At 59.1% G+C, this 16,105-nt stretch overlaps 1 protein-coding gene across 2 annotated transcripts in view; it reads right to left on the reverse strand.

Moving 5' to 3' along the window:
• Positions 1-6,690: 6,690 nt before the first annotated feature.
• Positions 6,691-16,105, reverse strand: part of TXNRD2 (thioredoxin reductase 2) — a 54,599-nt gene continuing 45,184 nt past the window's right edge. For both annotated transcript variants that reach the window (XM_056120346.1, XM_056120345.1), the window contains exons 12-18: positions 15,690-15,826; positions 13,209-13,304; positions 12,972-13,064; positions 10,923-10,994; positions 10,639-10,736; positions 7,967-8,172; positions 6,691-6,937 (exon numbers count right to left, since the gene is read on the reverse strand). In XM_056120346.1, coding sequence (XP_055976321.1) covers positions 8,049-8,172; positions 10,639-10,736; positions 10,923-10,994; positions 12,972-13,064; positions 13,209-13,304; positions 15,690-15,826 — 620 coding nt within the window. In that variant the 3' untranslated portion in view covers positions 6,691-6,937; positions 7,967-8,048. The remainder of the gene's footprint in view (positions 6,938-7,966; positions 8,173-10,638; positions 10,737-10,922; positions 10,995-12,971; positions 13,065-13,208; positions 13,305-15,689; positions 15,827-16,105) is intronic.

Raw genomic sequence — 16,105 nt, forward strand, 5'->3', positions numbered from 1 at the left:
TACTCTTTTCTGTTCTATTGTCTTTCTTCTATTTTCCCGACATTTTAGTGAGGTCTCTCCAACTCTGAGGTTGTTATTAAATTTTGTTACTCTTGCTCCTTTTTACACAATTTATTTGTCTTCAAATTCATTGCCTGTTTTTTTCTGACATCTCCAATTTGTTAAAGTCAGTTAAAATCTATTCAGTTAAATTTATTTTTTTTTTTTGGTGGTACTTATCAGTTGCAGAATTTCCATTTAATTCTTTCTCTCTCTGTTCTGGACCACATTGAGGAGCTCAGGGGCTACTCCCAGCTGTGTTTGGGGGTGGCTCCTGGTGGTGCTCCAGGGAAAAATGTAATGTCAGGGATCATCAAATCCAGGCTCAACTTTACATGGAAAGCATGTTCTTAGCCTCTCCAGCCCCACCATGCAAACATTTTTTAATAGCTATTTTTAAAACTCCAACATCTGTATCATCTTGGGGCTGGCTTCTATTACCTGTGAGTTAGGAATCACAATTTCCCTTCCTCATCTGTAATTTTTAGTGCATTCTGGACGCTGGGCATAGATACTTTGGGTTCTGTTATCTTCTGAAGCATGCTGATTTTTTTTTGGGGGGGGAGGAGGCACACCCCGTGGTATTCAGGGCTTACTCCTGGCTCCGTGGTGCCAGAAATCAAACCTGAATCAGCCACAAGCAAGGCAAATGCCCTACCCACCATACTACTCTCTGGCCCCTGGAGAGTTCTGTTTTCATCGGTTTTTCTGCTTTGGACTTTTGGAGGCTTGGTTTTATTTGTCAAGACCACTGTCACAGTTTTGCCTTTAGTCCCGACATAAACCCTTGACTCCTGGCACATATACATTATTTTTTCCTGAAGCATAGCCTTTTAGTGGTTCCAATGGCGAATACACCATGTTTGCATGTGATCCAAACTCTCCTCATGAGAGAGCTCAAAGGGCATGGTTTGCACCCTGGGTTCAATCCTTGGCACCACATCAACTCACAGAGAACACTGCCAATGTTGTGTGTCACACACACACACACACACACACACACACACACACAACCTCTCCTGTAGATCTTTGCTCTGGACATTCAACCTTTTAGCTGTAACATCCTCTTTTAGGACTTACAAAGTTGAGCTCATACATGTGTACTTTCTCTCTCTCTCTCTCTCTCTCTCTCTCTCTCTCTCTCTCTCTCTCTCTCTCTTTCTCTCTCTCTCTCCCTCCCTCCCTCCCTCTTGCTCGCTCTTTCCTCTCTCTCTCTCTGGTTTAGAATACTGTGGATGATATCCTACATCGATCATTCCAGCACACCATCCCCCACAGCGTCTGTCCCCCCACCACTGTCCCATTTGCTCCCCCTAATGCCCCCACCCCGCCCCCAGCTTCCTACTGCCAAGTAGTTCTGTTTCTGCTGTGTTTGGGCATTTGTTGTTCCCCTACTCCATACTGTTAGCCTACTTGTGAGCGACCATCCTGTGTCTGTGCCTCTCCCTCTGACTAACATCACTCGGCATGAGACTCTCCGAATCCCGTTTGGCGCGTTCCAGGGCTTTTCTCCCGTGTTCTCTGAAGCCAGCGTGTCTGCAGCTCTGTGCTCACAGTTCAGCCACACCTGCCAGGTCTTCGAGAGGGGAAAGCAACCACGACATGGATCCCATCATGCGGTTCTCTCTCCTCAGAGTCTGGATTCCCTCTGGACCTGGGTCGCTCTTCTGGAGCGTCTGTGCTTACAGCCAGGCTGGGGAAAGGGTGGCTACGACCAGCTGCCCAGCCCCACACAGCCCGAGCTCCACACCCTGGTTTACAAGCACCAGCCCAGCTGTGCTCGCCTCTGTGGTTGGGACACAGAGGGTCCCTGAAGGAAGACCTGGGCAGCTCTGCGCTCAGCCTCTGCTGGGCCGTCAGGTGGGTCTGGTGCTGACCCACACCCTCTCGGACACACAGTATGTGTGAAGCCTTATGTGCTGGGACCTTGCGAATGAGATCAATGTGGGCATTTTCAAAGAAAAAATGGAACACCATGTCAACATTCCCTTGTAGCCCTGCTTTGAATTTCTCTTACAGGCCAGCCACCCTCGTGAGTACAGAGACATGAAGAAGGGAAGCTCCTTTATGGCAAGAGAGAACTCGGACTCATGGGGCTTGGAGCAGGCCCCTTGGTAGCTGCCAGGGAAGGCTATCTGGTTGGAGGCGGACATCAACACTGAACTCTCATTTTTTGGTTTTGGAGTCACACTCAGCAGTGCTCAGGGCCTTCTCCTGGCTCTGCACAGAAGTCTTTTCTGCAGCGTTTGGGGGACTCTATGTAGTGTCTGGATCAAACCCAGGTTGGGCGGGTGCAAAGCAAGCACCTTACCCGCTGTACTATCTCTCTGGCCCGACAGTGAATTTTTTTTTTTTTGAGGGGAGGCATGCATATTGGGCCACATCTGGTGGTACTCAGGGCTTCCTCCTGGCTCGGCGCTCAGGGGTAATTTCTGGTGGGGCTCAGGGAGCCATATGAGATGCTGGGAATCCGCGAACCTGAATCAGTCATGTGCAAGCCAAATGCCCTTCCCAGTGTACTGTCGCTCCAGTCCCTCTTACAGTGACTCTAACCCAAGAAGGGGTGCTGGCCAGGCAGAGAAGGGGGAGACCCAGTCTTGGTTTCAAGGACAGCAGGGGTCAAGGGTGTGTGCCTGAGAGCAGATGGGAGGCAGCGGCCCAAGGAACCAGCCCCTCACGGAGTCTCAGCCAAGTCAGGCATCTGGTCCTGTGGGAACCCTCCGAAGGGACAGGGGCCAGGAGGTCAGCGCTGGTCTGGATGGATGAAGTCAGGACTCGCTCCTGCAGTGCCCCGGCCTCCTGGTGAAGCGTTTCGCCCTGACACGCTGGGACACCGTGAAGTGGGGCAGGGGGGACGGTGAAGCTGCTGGGGGGGACGCTGACTCTGAGATGAAGGGCTGCCATGAACAACACACTCCACTGACACCCCATCTCCACTGCCAGAGACTTTGAACATCAAATACTCCCCAAGCTAGGGAAACCCAACCACTGGCTGGTCGTTAGGACTTTATTATTATAATCAGAGGCCCGATGCCAGTCCCCCCCCCCCCCAGGGCAGAACAATGAGCCATTGAGTTGGGTGAGGTCGTACCTCCCACCCAGCCACCCGCTCCCTCACTGGGGATCTGGTGCTGTGGCTCTGTTGGGGCGGGCGGACGGCATCCCAGGCCCTGACTGCACCATCCCACCCTGTGGGGGCTTCTGGGGGGTCTGGGCATCGTTCTCCTCACTCATCAAGTGAGAAGCCCAAGGAAACATTCCCAAACCTGACTTTGATCTCCCCCCGTTCTGCACCGCATCTCGACCTTGAAAGCCCGGGAGCTCATTATGGCTGCTTTGGGGGAAATTTATGAGTATGAAAATGCTTCAAAGCTGCTGAAGACCGCGAGGCAGCGTGGGCCCATCTCTCCATGGCGTGGGCGGTGGACCCTGCTCATAGACTCACAGGAAGGGAGCCTGTGAGGTGCCTGTACCGGCCTGTCCCTCCCACGCCCTGGTGCTGCTGCCCGCTGCCCTTGGAGACCGGGCCAGGATCAGTGGACAGAGGTCGGATTGAGGAGCTGGGCCGCCGACTCCTGGCCCCCAGCTGCTATGAAACAAAGTTGTTTGCTCTCGATTACAGGCCCGCGTGATTCCCAAGCCTTTGCTGTTATTTGATCATCAGTTATAAGCCAAAAAGATCCCGACTTTATTAGGAATGTAAAAAAAGAGAGAGAAAGCTCCATTTCATGGAACCGAAAGGCCGGCTCGCCGTGCCATGAAACCCTAGAGGCAGGGCTGTCTCCAGGGCCGAGCGGGCCACCTCCCTGCGTTCCTGCTGACATGAGGGGCAGGAGGCCTGGCGGGACCCGCGCCTGCCCAGGGCCGGCTGGTTCCTGCAGGGCTGGTGTTTCTGCTTGCGGGGGCCCCGTTCTGGCCCTGTCCTGGCAGGGGACACCCCAAATATAACAGGCACAAGGGAGGGGACCCTCTAGCTGCTGGCTCGGACAGTGCAGGGAGGCTGCCGGGACCCCAGCTTGGGTTTCAGGATTAGGGTAACCCGAGCACTATAAACCACACTGGGGCTGGGATTAGGCAGGCTCAGCTCGGAGAGGCTTTGCCGGGCCCTGTGGGCTGACACGGGGGGCCTCTATGCGGACCTCAAAGGCACAGGTTCTTGGCCTGGGCCCAGGACATGCAGGGCTCCTGGAGCCCTTGGCTGCAGGGGCAGAAACCCGAGAGCTGGTGGGGAGCCCGGCTGCAGCGGGGGAGGAGCAGGCACAGGAGGCGGGGGGCTGGCTGCTAGGGCTGCTCTGAAGGGTGCCTGCCGGGTGGCCGTGGCCCAGACCTCAGCACGGGGAAAAGGCACAGTGAGGCTGGACCGAGCTGTGTGTTCACAGCAGAATTCTGCTGGCAACATTCACTTGCTTGGCCAGGCCACCTCAGCCAGCCAGGGACTGCACCGCTGGGGCAGGCAGACGCCCGGGGCACCACTAGCGGCTGGGTAAGGCGAGAGGGCTGGGGGGCCCTGCAAGGCTGAACCAGGCTTGAGCAGCGCTGCATGGGGTGCCCCAGAGACTCATGAAGGGTTGGAGGCAAACAGCAGGCTGGGTGCCGGGTGTGACACCCCCCTCTCCCTCTTTGATCACCTCCTTAACTATTTGTCACTCTGTCCCTTGGGGGGCCTGGGAACCTTGGGGGACACCACCTCAAAGGATTAGAAAAGGAAGGAATGTCACCTGCCATGCCCCACTTCAGGGGGTGATTCAGAGAACCCCCACCATAGACACACACACACACACACACACACACACACACACACGCTCATTGCGAAATCTGGAAGCATCAGCAGAAGTGTGCGGGACGTCGCCGGGGGTAATTGTAGGTTACATGGAACAATCTAAGGAATTAAAATCATATTTTCATTGCACCATAAAAACATGCAAAGGCAGGGGGAAGGCGGCCCCGGGGCCAGGTGGGGAGCACCTGGTCTGTGGTGCTCTGGCCCCGCCCTGTGCTCCCGGGAGGAATGGGGGGCCCAGAGAAAGGGCCTGGGGGCCACACAGTAAGAGCCAGGCACTGCTGGGGGCAGAAACCTCTCTGGCTGGGGCGCTTCCTTCCGTCCTGCTCCCCGGTTCCCCCTCACGCTCTGGTCCTTACAGCATGGTGCTGATCGTTGGCAGAGGCCCCAGTAATGCTGTTCCTGTACCCCCAAGGGGTCCCCGGGGCCTCGGGACCTCAGGAGCATGTGGGACATGGAGGGCGTGGGCCCTGGGGCCATGTGACGATGGCGGACCTGGCACACACAGAGACGCAGCGGGCACAGCTGCTAGGTGTCAGCTCGGGATCCTCTGTGCCTGAGCAGCGCCTGGCCCCACCCTTCTCCAGGGGAATGGAGGCCCCCACGCAGGGGCAGTGGCCGGGCCCTCAGCCTCGGGGATGTGGCTGCACGTCCCGAGAGCTGTCCGAGCACCCACAGGACTACGCGGTGGCCGTCTTGCTCTTGCCTAGGTGCTGGTCAGGTGACAGGGTACGGGGACAGATGTGGGGTCACAGACACAGCAGGTGTCTGGGGCAAGGCCTGTTCTGGGAGAACTAGCTTCAAGGACTCCAAGAGCCAGGCATACAGCTGCGGAGTGGCACGGCTGATGGACAGGCCCTCACCCTGTGTGCTGCACACGGACTCATCAATCCCATCACCACTAGAAGACAAGGCCCATCAAGTGTCTCCCCGCCCCAGCCAAGGGTGGATTCCAGCCCCAAGGCATCTGCAGCCCGATGCCTAGCGTCCCCCCTCCCCCAAGCCCGGTAGCCCTGAGGGCCCGATGACCACTGAAGGCCAGGGGAATGCCTCATCCCCAGGTGCAGGGGTGCAGCCCCAGGCCTCCCTGCAGGGTTCGCGGGGCAAGCTGCCAGCCGCGTTCCTTGGGACACGGCTGATGTCATGCGCACTTGAAGAGGGCCCGGCCCAGCGCGCCACTTGGCGTCTTAATTGGGCGTCTGAGAGCTCCTGCACACGCTTCACACCAAGTGAGCGAGCGTCTGGGGCTCCCGGGGCCCATTAGGGTGCAAAGACATTCCTTTGTTTGCTGACAAGCAGGGTCCCATCCAGGGCTCCCGGGCCGGCAGACTAAGTGATGTTTTCTTAAGGAAGACACGAGATTAACCGCCGCTAAAGCCCCAGCACAATGCCGGGCCCTGCCCGTCACTGTCAGCACGGCCTCTCTGCGCGGTGACTGACAGGTGACGGACAGGGGTGGTGGTGCCGCCTCCATGCCAGGATTAGCCTGAGCGTGCCAACAAGCCGGCAGGGAGGCCACACTGCAAAGGAGATGAGGAGCCTCTGACCCCCCTGCCCACTCCTGTCACCCTGCACCCTCTCCCCTGCGGCCGCGCTGGGGGACAAGTGCCCCCAACACCACTCCTGCTCACCTCCCCCACCCCCATCTTCTGGAAGGTGCTCAGAGGCCCCGGGGGCAGGTCCTGGGAGGTGTCTCTTGCTTTGGGTGGTGTCGATTCCTGTACCAGGGAAAAAAGGGGCCTTCTGAGGCCTGGTCACTGGGACTCGCTGCTAGGGGCCCCCTGGGCCTCCTTCAGGTGACGGTAGAGGGCCAGCCAGGACTCCTCCTGACCCGCCCATCCTGGGAGATGATCCGGACACCAGAGGCAGGATACGTGTCAGGGAAATGCCCTCTTTATTTGGAATCCACAGATGCCAGAGAGGGGCTCGGACGTGGGCAGCCCGCGGGCGGGTTTCTGCGCAAGTCGTCATTGTCTGGCATCGGGGGCCTGGGGGAGCCCCAGGCGGGAGAGGCGGGGAGGTGCAGTGTGGGGGCTCAGGGCCATCCCTGCAGGCCATGTGGGCAGTCAGTCCAGATGCTCCGCCCCACGCAGACGGGCTCGAGGCGCCCCCAGTGTCCTGTCAGAGACGGGAGTGGGTCATGGCAAGGGTCACACTCCCAGCCCCAGAGAGCCCCAGCCCCGCCAGCTGCTCTGTCACCGGCATCACGGCACTGCTGGAATCTGCTGAGGGCCAGGAGATGCGAGGGGCTGTGTGTGTGCTGGGACCTGAACTCAAATGCTGGCACCCAGAGTATGGCCCAGAGGCTCTGGGCGGGTTGAAGCTTTAGGCCTGGCACTGAAGAGCTGGTGCTGGTTCCTCAGGACTCCTGAAAACTGCTTGGGAGTCCCCTTCCCCACCCCCAAAAAATATATTTGAGGAAATTTTTTAACTGATTAGACTTATGGCAAGCTCCTAAGGAAACAGCTCTGGTGGCTGTAATACGCTGCTAAGTGTGGCGTCCAGGGCAGCCTCTGCCTGGGCCAGCAGCAGCCCTGGTGGAGGTGCGGGTGTCCACCAGACCCTCAGGGCCTCCTGGAAGCTCACACCTGCCTTCAGACATCACATGGCCGCCTGGGCTGGATCGAGACCAAGCCAGCGAGCCCCAGCCCCGGGACGGGCCCACTGCCAGACTCAGGCTGTGGGCAGAGCTGACTACGTCCTGCCAAGCACCTCCCCGGGGCGGGGGCGGGGGTGTCGCTTCCTCCTGGGGAAGAAGGCGCCCTGAGTCCCGGGGCGCAGGGCCAGGCCAACTCCCGAGGAGCAGCCGTGGGGGAGGCGCCCTGTGCGCGGGGCACCATCTCCACCTTCTGGGCGAGAGAGAAACAGGCCGGCGGCTGCTCCAGACTCCGAGGAGGGCAGGCAGGAGAGGAGAGCGTTTGCCGGCCCACACCCACTGGCACGCGCTGTTAGAGGCGTGCCAGGCCCCACCAGCCCATGGCGAGGGGGGCAAGGGGGAACAGCAGAGGCCAGGCTGGGGTCTAGGGTTGCAGACGCGACTGGCATAGCCTCCCCTGGACATGGGACAGCAATTTGGTGGGGGGATGGGGGGCGGGGCACCCTCCCACCGCGCCCGTCCTTAAACCCAGGGCCCAGCCCTCAGCGTACCTGGGTCCGGGCCGTGGAGGAGCCTGGCGGGGGGGGTGGCGGGTGTGCAGATGCCCGGCCTGGCAGGGATGGTGGCTTACCCTCAGCAGCCTGTCACCGTGGGGTCCAGGCCTGAGCGCTTGGAGATGTGCAGTTTGGCCACCTCCTCGGCGCAGGTTGGGTGGATGCCCACCGTCTGCATCACCTGCGCGTAGGAGGCTCCACACCTGCACGCAAGGAGGCAGGGGGCTCAGACGACGCACAGGGCGGCTCCCTCCTGTCCCACACCCCCGCTCCAGAGACCCCTGCCCACCTCTAGCGAGTTGTCCCATCTCTGGGCGGTGGCCGGGACCCCTAGACACTCAGTTGTCCACCCTCGCTGACTCTGGCGCTGCCTTCTGGCAGCTTCCGACACCCCCCAGCTCAGCCCAGGTTTAGGCCTCCTGGATCTAGGCTCTGATGGGTCTCTGCAGGTCTCTGTCCCAGCTCTGCCCACTGAGCACCTCTGCCCGGCCTTCACTGGACCTTTCTTCTACACCTCCCCTGTCAGCCTTCGGACAAGGCAAGGCTGAGGTGTCAGGTCTTCCATCCCCACACCTTTGATGGGCTCTGGGGGTAAATGCCAATAGGAACAAAGTAGGGGCTCTCCCAGCCTCCCATTGCCCCACTGGGGTCTGTGCCACTCTGGTGTCAGCATCTGTCTTGGGCACAGATGCTGCAGCTTCACCAGAGAGCACCCTCCGGTCAAACAGCACTTGGGGGTGGAGGGTGTGTGTGTGTGTTGGACTGCCTCTTAAAGTTCCTTAGAGATAGTACAGCAGGTAGGGCGCTTGAGTTCAGGTAGGGTGCGTGCATCGAGCCCAGGTTCAATCCCCAGCATCCCTATGGTCCCCCTGAACACTGTCAGGAGTGATTCCTAGGGCAAGACTAGGAGTAAACCCTAGGCACTGTTGGGTGTGGTCCCAAAGACCCTCCTTTATACATTTTTTTATGTTATTCATTATAAAATGAACAAAATAAAATAAAAATAAAAGCTTCCTTGGAGCGATAGCACAGCGGGTAGGGCGTTTGCCTTGCACGCGGCCAGCCCGGGTTCGATTCCTCGGCCCCTCTTGGAGAGTCCGGCAAGCTACCGAAAGTATCTTGCCCGCACAGCAAGCTACCTGTGACGTATTCTATATGCCAAGAAACAGTAACAAGTCTCATAATTTGTTGTGAGATGTTACTGGTGCCCACTCGAGCAAATCGATGAACAACGGGAGGACAATGCTACAGTGCATTATAAAATAAAATAAAAAATAATAAAGTTTCAGAGGAGAGGCACATCTCCATTTCAGGGTGGCCCGCATCTTGATTTGCAGTGTGTGATTCCTCTCTGCTGCTTTACAGGGTGCCCTGGGCCATCTCCCAGCCGAAAGGTCTGTGTTCTCACTTGAACACATCACTCGCTCTTCCTCCTCATAGTCCCTAAACAAAACAGCTTTACCTTGAAAGAATAAAATTTCAAACAGTGACAAGAGCTGCCTACTACTTAATGCTCTGTTCCTGTCATCTGCCTCTGGCTGTTTCCTGTCTATTTGACTCAGTCGATGCTCACGACCGCTTTACAAGGACTCTGAGAACATCACTCCTTTGCACTATGTTTTTAAGTAGATTTCTCATAGAGTATTTCCAGAAACTCCCAGCTGAGTACATTCTGGGCAAGGGTCTAGTGGCAGAGCAAGGCTGGAGATGGCTTTGGGGTGGGGTGGGGGGAGTGTGGCATGGTCCCCCAGGTTCCAGACACCTTAGGGCAGGGGACTGGGGTTCTGGGGTCCCCATATGGTCCCCAAAGAGGCTCCTGTAGGACGAGGCAGAGCCTGAGCAGGCCTGCTGTCCCTCCTCCCCGTGGCCACTCTGGATGGGAGTTATAGCTACGGACCTGCTACAGGCACCCCGGGACCAGGGTCAGGGGACCCATGATTTCCAGGGCGGAGTCCGCCGGGGACCCATGTGGTGAGAAGAGCTTGGAGGTGTCCAAGGCTTGCTGCCCTGTGGCCCAAGGAGCCCCCTTGGAGGTTCAAGCTTCCTGCAGGGGAAGCTGGGGTACCCTGGGGTCATTGGCCCTGGTCCTGGAAGCCTGATCCAGTCCTCGAACCTTCCACCTGCACCGAACCTTAAGACCAGTTCATGGGCCCCAGCACACACTCTCAATCCACACGGCGGCCTCTGCGCCCTACAGTTCTGTCCTGCCGGCCCCCTCACCTGTGCTTCCCTGCCTCTCACAGCATCCTGACCAGTGGCCTACGCCCCTCACTGCCCTGGACTGCCTGTCCACCCCAGCCACAGCCCCCCACCCACAAGCAGATTCGGCCACCACCACACACAGCTGGGGCTGCGAAAACGCGAGTCTGCCCACGGGGGAGGGGCTTCTCTGCCCCCTCAGCACCAGGAGCTGTGTGCCAAGCGTGGAAAAGGCCCCTCAGAGACCCCTGGAGCCTCTGTCCTCTTCTCACTGCCCCTCCACATCCGCCCCACCCTGGGCACGGCGGGCGGCTTGCAGGGACAGTGTCGGGGTCTCCTGGCCGACCGGCCGTGGGCCTGCTGAGCCGCGCACACAGAACAGCCTCCGTACAAGCCGCAGCCGGGCCCCCGCGGCGCCCCGAGACGCCAGGGGGAGCGTCGGGTAACGGCCCACATTCCTCTGGACTTACTTGATCCCCAGAGCAAATCCTTGAGTCACTTCGCCTGCGTTGGGGCCAAGGAAGTGCAGGCCCAGCACCAGCTGTGGGGGCTCCCGCAGACACACCATCTGAAAGCCACATGGTCAGCGCTAGCCCTCGCGTGGGACCCCGGGGCTACATGGGAGGCCTGGCCTGGGGGCACGGGTGGCCCTGCTGGTACCCAGGGCCTTTGTGGGGTGGGTGGGAGTGCACCTCGACATCACTGTGTTCTGAGGGGCTGCGGGTTCCCACTCTGGGGGCGGGGGGACACTCACCTTGATGTAGCACTGGGTGGCATCCCGCTGGGCCACCGTGAACTCCAGTGGCTTGTAATGTGCATGGTAAACCTGGGGAAGACAGAGCGGGTCTGTGGGCTCAGTGGCTGCAGTGGGACCAGCCAGCGGGGGTTACTGTGTGGCTGTCCAGGGGCGCGGCTGTGGGGTGGGAATCTAGGACCACTGCATCAGAGTGCAGGCTGAGGTCCAGGACGAGACATCCTGGGCTTTTAGCGGAGTGGATCTTTCTCCCATACACAGCACCCACTGTCCGGGGACAGACTCTCTACCACTCAGGCCAACGTCCGGTGAACCAGGCCAGCCGGATGAGGGCCAGGCCACACCCACTGTGACGGGTGTCCCCTGGCATCTGGCTTCCCATGGGCACCCCAGGGTGTGCTGGGGTCTCTCGGGAGCCAGGGGCGGGGCATGCGCAGGGGTGCCCCCGGCCCACGCCCGAGCGGCCGGACAAAGGCTTTCAGCACTCGGGAAGGGCCCGACAGCACACTCAGGGCTGCGGCCGTGTAAAAAATGAACCGGGCCTCACATGTGCTCTACAGCCATTATTAATTAATGGAGCTTCAGAGAATATTGTTCTAACGAAGACAGAATTGAAAAGAAAACAAACAAAGGGTATTTGGCCATTCAACATTGTGAAACATAAAACAACATCATAAAATGCCATGACCATGTGTCCCAGTGTACTTGTGATGAATCAAACAAAAATAGCAAATAAAGTGCTGGGGGCCAGCCAGCCTGTCAGGCCTGGGCTGCTGATGGAAGGGACTGGGGCGCAGGGGCAGGGGGCAGGCCCTGGACTCACTTGCACAGTGTCCCAGGCCCAGCACGGGCATCACATGGGGTCTGGTTTCTCCTGGGCCCCCCACAAGTCTCTGCCTCACCCAGATAACGCCCTGCTGCCGGCCACCAGCCCCCTTTCAATGCCCTCCTGGTGATCCACCGGGCTGTGGCCTGAGCGCAGCCACGTCTGAGGGAGCCACTTCCTCCGGGATGATGACCCGGGTCTGGGGTGTCTGGGGCTGGCACGGGAAGGGGAGCATGAGGCTGGGGCGGGGGCAGGGGGCTCACACTGGCTGAGTCAGCAGAGGATTCACAGGAGCAGAGGCAGGCTGGGGCAGGTGAATAGGGGGCACGGGGGCAGAGGGCACGGGGCAGGCTATAGTCCAGGATCCCCTTCCTCCTGGGGCGGCACCCCCCACACCCTCGCACCTCGGGAAGCAGGACCCCCCCGCAGTCGCTCGCCCACCAGGCCCTCGATGTTTACTCTCTCATTTTGTTACTGTTTGGGTTTGAGGGCCACTTCAGGACCCTCCAGTGCTGGAGATGGAGCCTGACCTCCTGCATGCGCTCAGCCCATTGGGGTCTCTCTGGCCCTGGTTTATTTCGTATTTGCTCGATTTGTTATGTCAAGGTGGTAAAGGCCCTCCCGTTGATCGTCGATTTGCTTGAGCGGGCCCAGTAACGTCTCCATTGGAGACTTTGTTGTTACTGTGTCTGGCGTATCGAATACTCTCGGTAGCTTGCTGGGCTCTCCGAGAGGGGCGGAGGAATCGAACTCGAGTCGGCCATGTTGGCCGCTTGTAAGGCGAACGCCCTACCCGCTGTGCTATCGCTCCAGCCCTGCTATTTCGTATTTATTTATTATTATTGTGTGTGTATGTTTATGTGGTGTGTGTGTGGGGGGGGGGGGGTGCCAGGAGTTGAACCCATGTAAGGCATCACTGGGTCACTGGGCCACCTTCCTGGTTCCTGCTTTATTTTTATTTTCACTCCAATGGGGGCTGCCCAGTGATGCTTGGCCGGGCACAGCAGGCCCGGGAGTCCACAAAGAGAGTGGTTGTGTCTGGGGAAGTGTGGAGGGACTCACTGTGGTTGATAACACTCGAACTCAGGGCTTCACCCATGACAGGCAGGTAAACTCTACCAGTTGAGCTGTGTCCCTGTCACCCCCCAGACCCTCCTGGGCCTCCGTCAGCGGGGCTGGTCATGGGCCATAAAGGAGGCCCAGGTGCCCCCTGGGAGACTCACCTCCACGCCTTCCTGTCCGTGGCGGGCTACGGCTTCCTCCTCCGACAGTCCCACGCAGCCGTACTCCAGAGGGGTGAAGACGGTTGTGGGCACCTGGGGGGCAGATCCCACTCCTCAGGGCACCCAGGATCGAAGACCCCCCCTCACTCGAGACACTGAGGGCAGAGGGTCTGCAGAGCTATACCTCACAGGCGCCCCCCCCACCCTACCATAAACACCCGAGTACTGGCCACTCACGTTGTCATAGTCCATCAGGGCCGAGGACTGACCGCATAGCCTCTGTGCCAAGAGCTTCCCAGCCATGATGGCGGTGGGGGTAAGCTCGGGCCGGCCCTGGTGAAAGGAAAACATGGGAGTCACTGCAGTACCATGTCGGAGGGACCCCCACACCTCTGGCCATACGAGGGAGGGGTTTCCCATTTTAAGACTCTCCCTGAAGCTGTGCTCAGGGTCCAGGCAGACCCTTGGTCTCCTTCTCCCTCCTTAGTGCACCCCTGCAACACTCCCATGAACCGGGCACTCCTGAGCACAGCCCCCCGTTCACGCTGCCTGTGGTATCACAAACGGTTTTTTCATGCCAGCAGCCCGCGAGAGCTGCCCCGACAAGGCTGCGGAGGCCCTGGCACTGTCCAGCCATCCCGACACTGGGAGGCGGCCATGGAGAAGCGCTGTGCTCCCCCCCCCCACACCCCATATTCGACTTGCACCCTAGAGCCCCCAGACCAGAAGGCGGTCGTGCTGTGGGCCCCTCTATCTTGGGGCAGTGGGGAAGGAGCGCTGGGGGTGCGCGGCCCCTGGGGCTCTGCACGCGTCAGCCTGGGACCAGCTGCCAATCACCTCTGCAGCAGCAGGAAATGCAGATGTTGTTTGACATTCCAGAAATGAATGGAGATCTGCCGAGATAAACGCGCAGAGGCAGCCTGCACATTCCACTGTGCCTGGCTAACGGCGGAAACGGCCAGGGTGCGCACACAATGCCTCATTAGCCGGGGCCGCCCCATCCTGCCTGGACTCTTCCCGGCTGCCCGCTGCACCAGTGGGCAGGGATTCTTCGTTGTGTGAACCATGATGCCAGTGGAGCTGCCTGTGAGCAGATCCTGTACCAGCTGGGTGTTTCCAATGACTGTCGAAAATCTCACAGTCTCCTGCACAGTGCCAGGGGCCTGGCAGCTGACGCCCTCCCACTTGTCTGGCTCTCGGGCTGCCCAGCGCGTGTACCCAACACGCATGAGTGCTCTTGCCCAATCCTGGGGTGCAGCACACACGTGGCTCGAAGGAGGCCTCCATCAGCCCCACATCATCCGAGCTCACACCTGGCTGCGCGGGTAGCTCAGCAGGACCACGGGGGTCCGTGAAGCTGCTCACTTTTATCTTCTACCAGGTGGACGAGAGGATCTGGCCCTGGGCAGTGCAGGAAGCAGTCAGGCACAGCTGGGCTCTCCCTGTGGCTGTTGCAGTGCGGCGAGAGGCACCCACACACTATCATCCTCTTTATTCCAACAGTGCTGGGAACCCGGCTCAGGCTGCACCCATGCCAAGCTGGAGCTGCACCACTTGTTTCCTGAGTTTCAGGGCTTCCTGAGCCCCGGTTCATGGTGGGCAGGGACAGGGCTAAAAGGCAACAATTTGTCTCTGGTTTGGTGGGTGACCCCCTCTAGCACCTGGGAACTCATGGGGCCAGGAATCTGGCAGGACAAACCCTCACGAGACGGGAAGGCTGGTCCTTCCAACACCAAGGCCCTCGGGGCGTGCTCCCTGCCCTGGCATCTGAGTGTGTGCCAAGTTCTCCCCAGGCTTGTGCCCCTCGTGAGTGCAGCAGGGACCAGTGGGAGCGGCGAGGAGGGCTGGACTCCCAGGGAAGGTGACCTGTGCTCCTGGGCCCCCTCGCCCTGCGGATGTCCACTGGACATGCCAGCCCCCATGACCTCCAGCAGCTTCCCTGGTGTAGTGTCCACTGCTTGCGGGTGTGAATTAGTAGAGCTCCCCTGTCTCCACCCCGTGGGATCCGTGCCACGCCCCCTCCCCCCACACACACCAGCTGGGGAAACTTCCAGCACCTGAACCTGTGGACTTGTCACCTGTCATCCTTATCTGCAGGACACCTCTCTGGGGGCCTGCGACTGCTGTCTGTTCCTGCAGTGGCCCCAGGACTCAGAAAAGTGGGTGCTCAGCCAATACACGAGTGAAGCTAAATTAACACAACGGACGGGGTGCGGGGTGCAGAGCATCCCCTCCACATTCACATCTGCCTGGACTTCAGAACCTGACCTTCTTAGGGCAGGCTTCTTGTGGGTCAGTTGAGGTCACACTGGAGAGGGCCCCCTCCAGGAGGAGAACCCCGACAGGAGAGCAACAAGGGAGAGAGAGTGAGAGCATGGGGGGCTATGGCACATACAAGGTGATCCTGGTTAGATCTCTGCTTCCACATGGCCCCTGAGTACCACCAGGTGTGGCTCTGCTGGTCCTCAGCACAGCAGAGCCGGGCACTGAACCTTTCAACCTGGCTGGCTGAGAGGCATTAGGAGTGGCCCCTGGGCCCCCTGATTATAGTTCAGGAACACCCACCATCCCCCAGACAGTAGCAACAACTTGTCCCTATAGTGGGAATGTGACTCCACACAGGCACTCCACAGGAACCCTCCAGAGAGCAGGGTCAGGCCCAGAGGCCCATCTGGTGACCTCCGAAGCATGATGACAGGTGTGGAGTGTGGGCTGTACCTCTGCCACGTCTCCGATGGCGTAGATGTGGGGGACGGACGTGGCTTCTGTGGCATCGACCACGATCTTCTGATTGCTGGGGTTAGTGCTCACACCAGCCTTCTCCAAGCTCAGGCCTCTGGTCTCTGGAACTCGACCTACGACACACAAAGAAGGGCCAGAAAGGTCTTTGTTAGTGCTTCTGACCTGTGCTCCTCGGCTGAAAGCACTTCTTGGAAAGTCACGTACCAGGGATATGACGGACCACACCTGGCTGTGCTCAGGGACCACTCCTGGCTCTGGGCTCAGGGAAAGAATCAATCAACGTTTCTGGGATTTTTTTTTTTGGTCTTGGAATGTACACCTTGAATTGGTAAAACATGAAGCTCACAGGGTCTTGCACACAATCCCACACACTCACACAGGTTCACACACCC

The sequence above is a fragment of the Sorex fumeus genome, unplaced genomic scaffold (assembly GCF_029834395.1).
Source record: "Sorex fumeus unplaced genomic scaffold, SorFum_2.1 ptg000043l, whole genome shotgun sequence".
Taxonomy (NCBI): Eukaryota; Metazoa; Chordata; class Mammalia; order Eulipotyphla; family Soricidae; genus Sorex; species Sorex fumeus.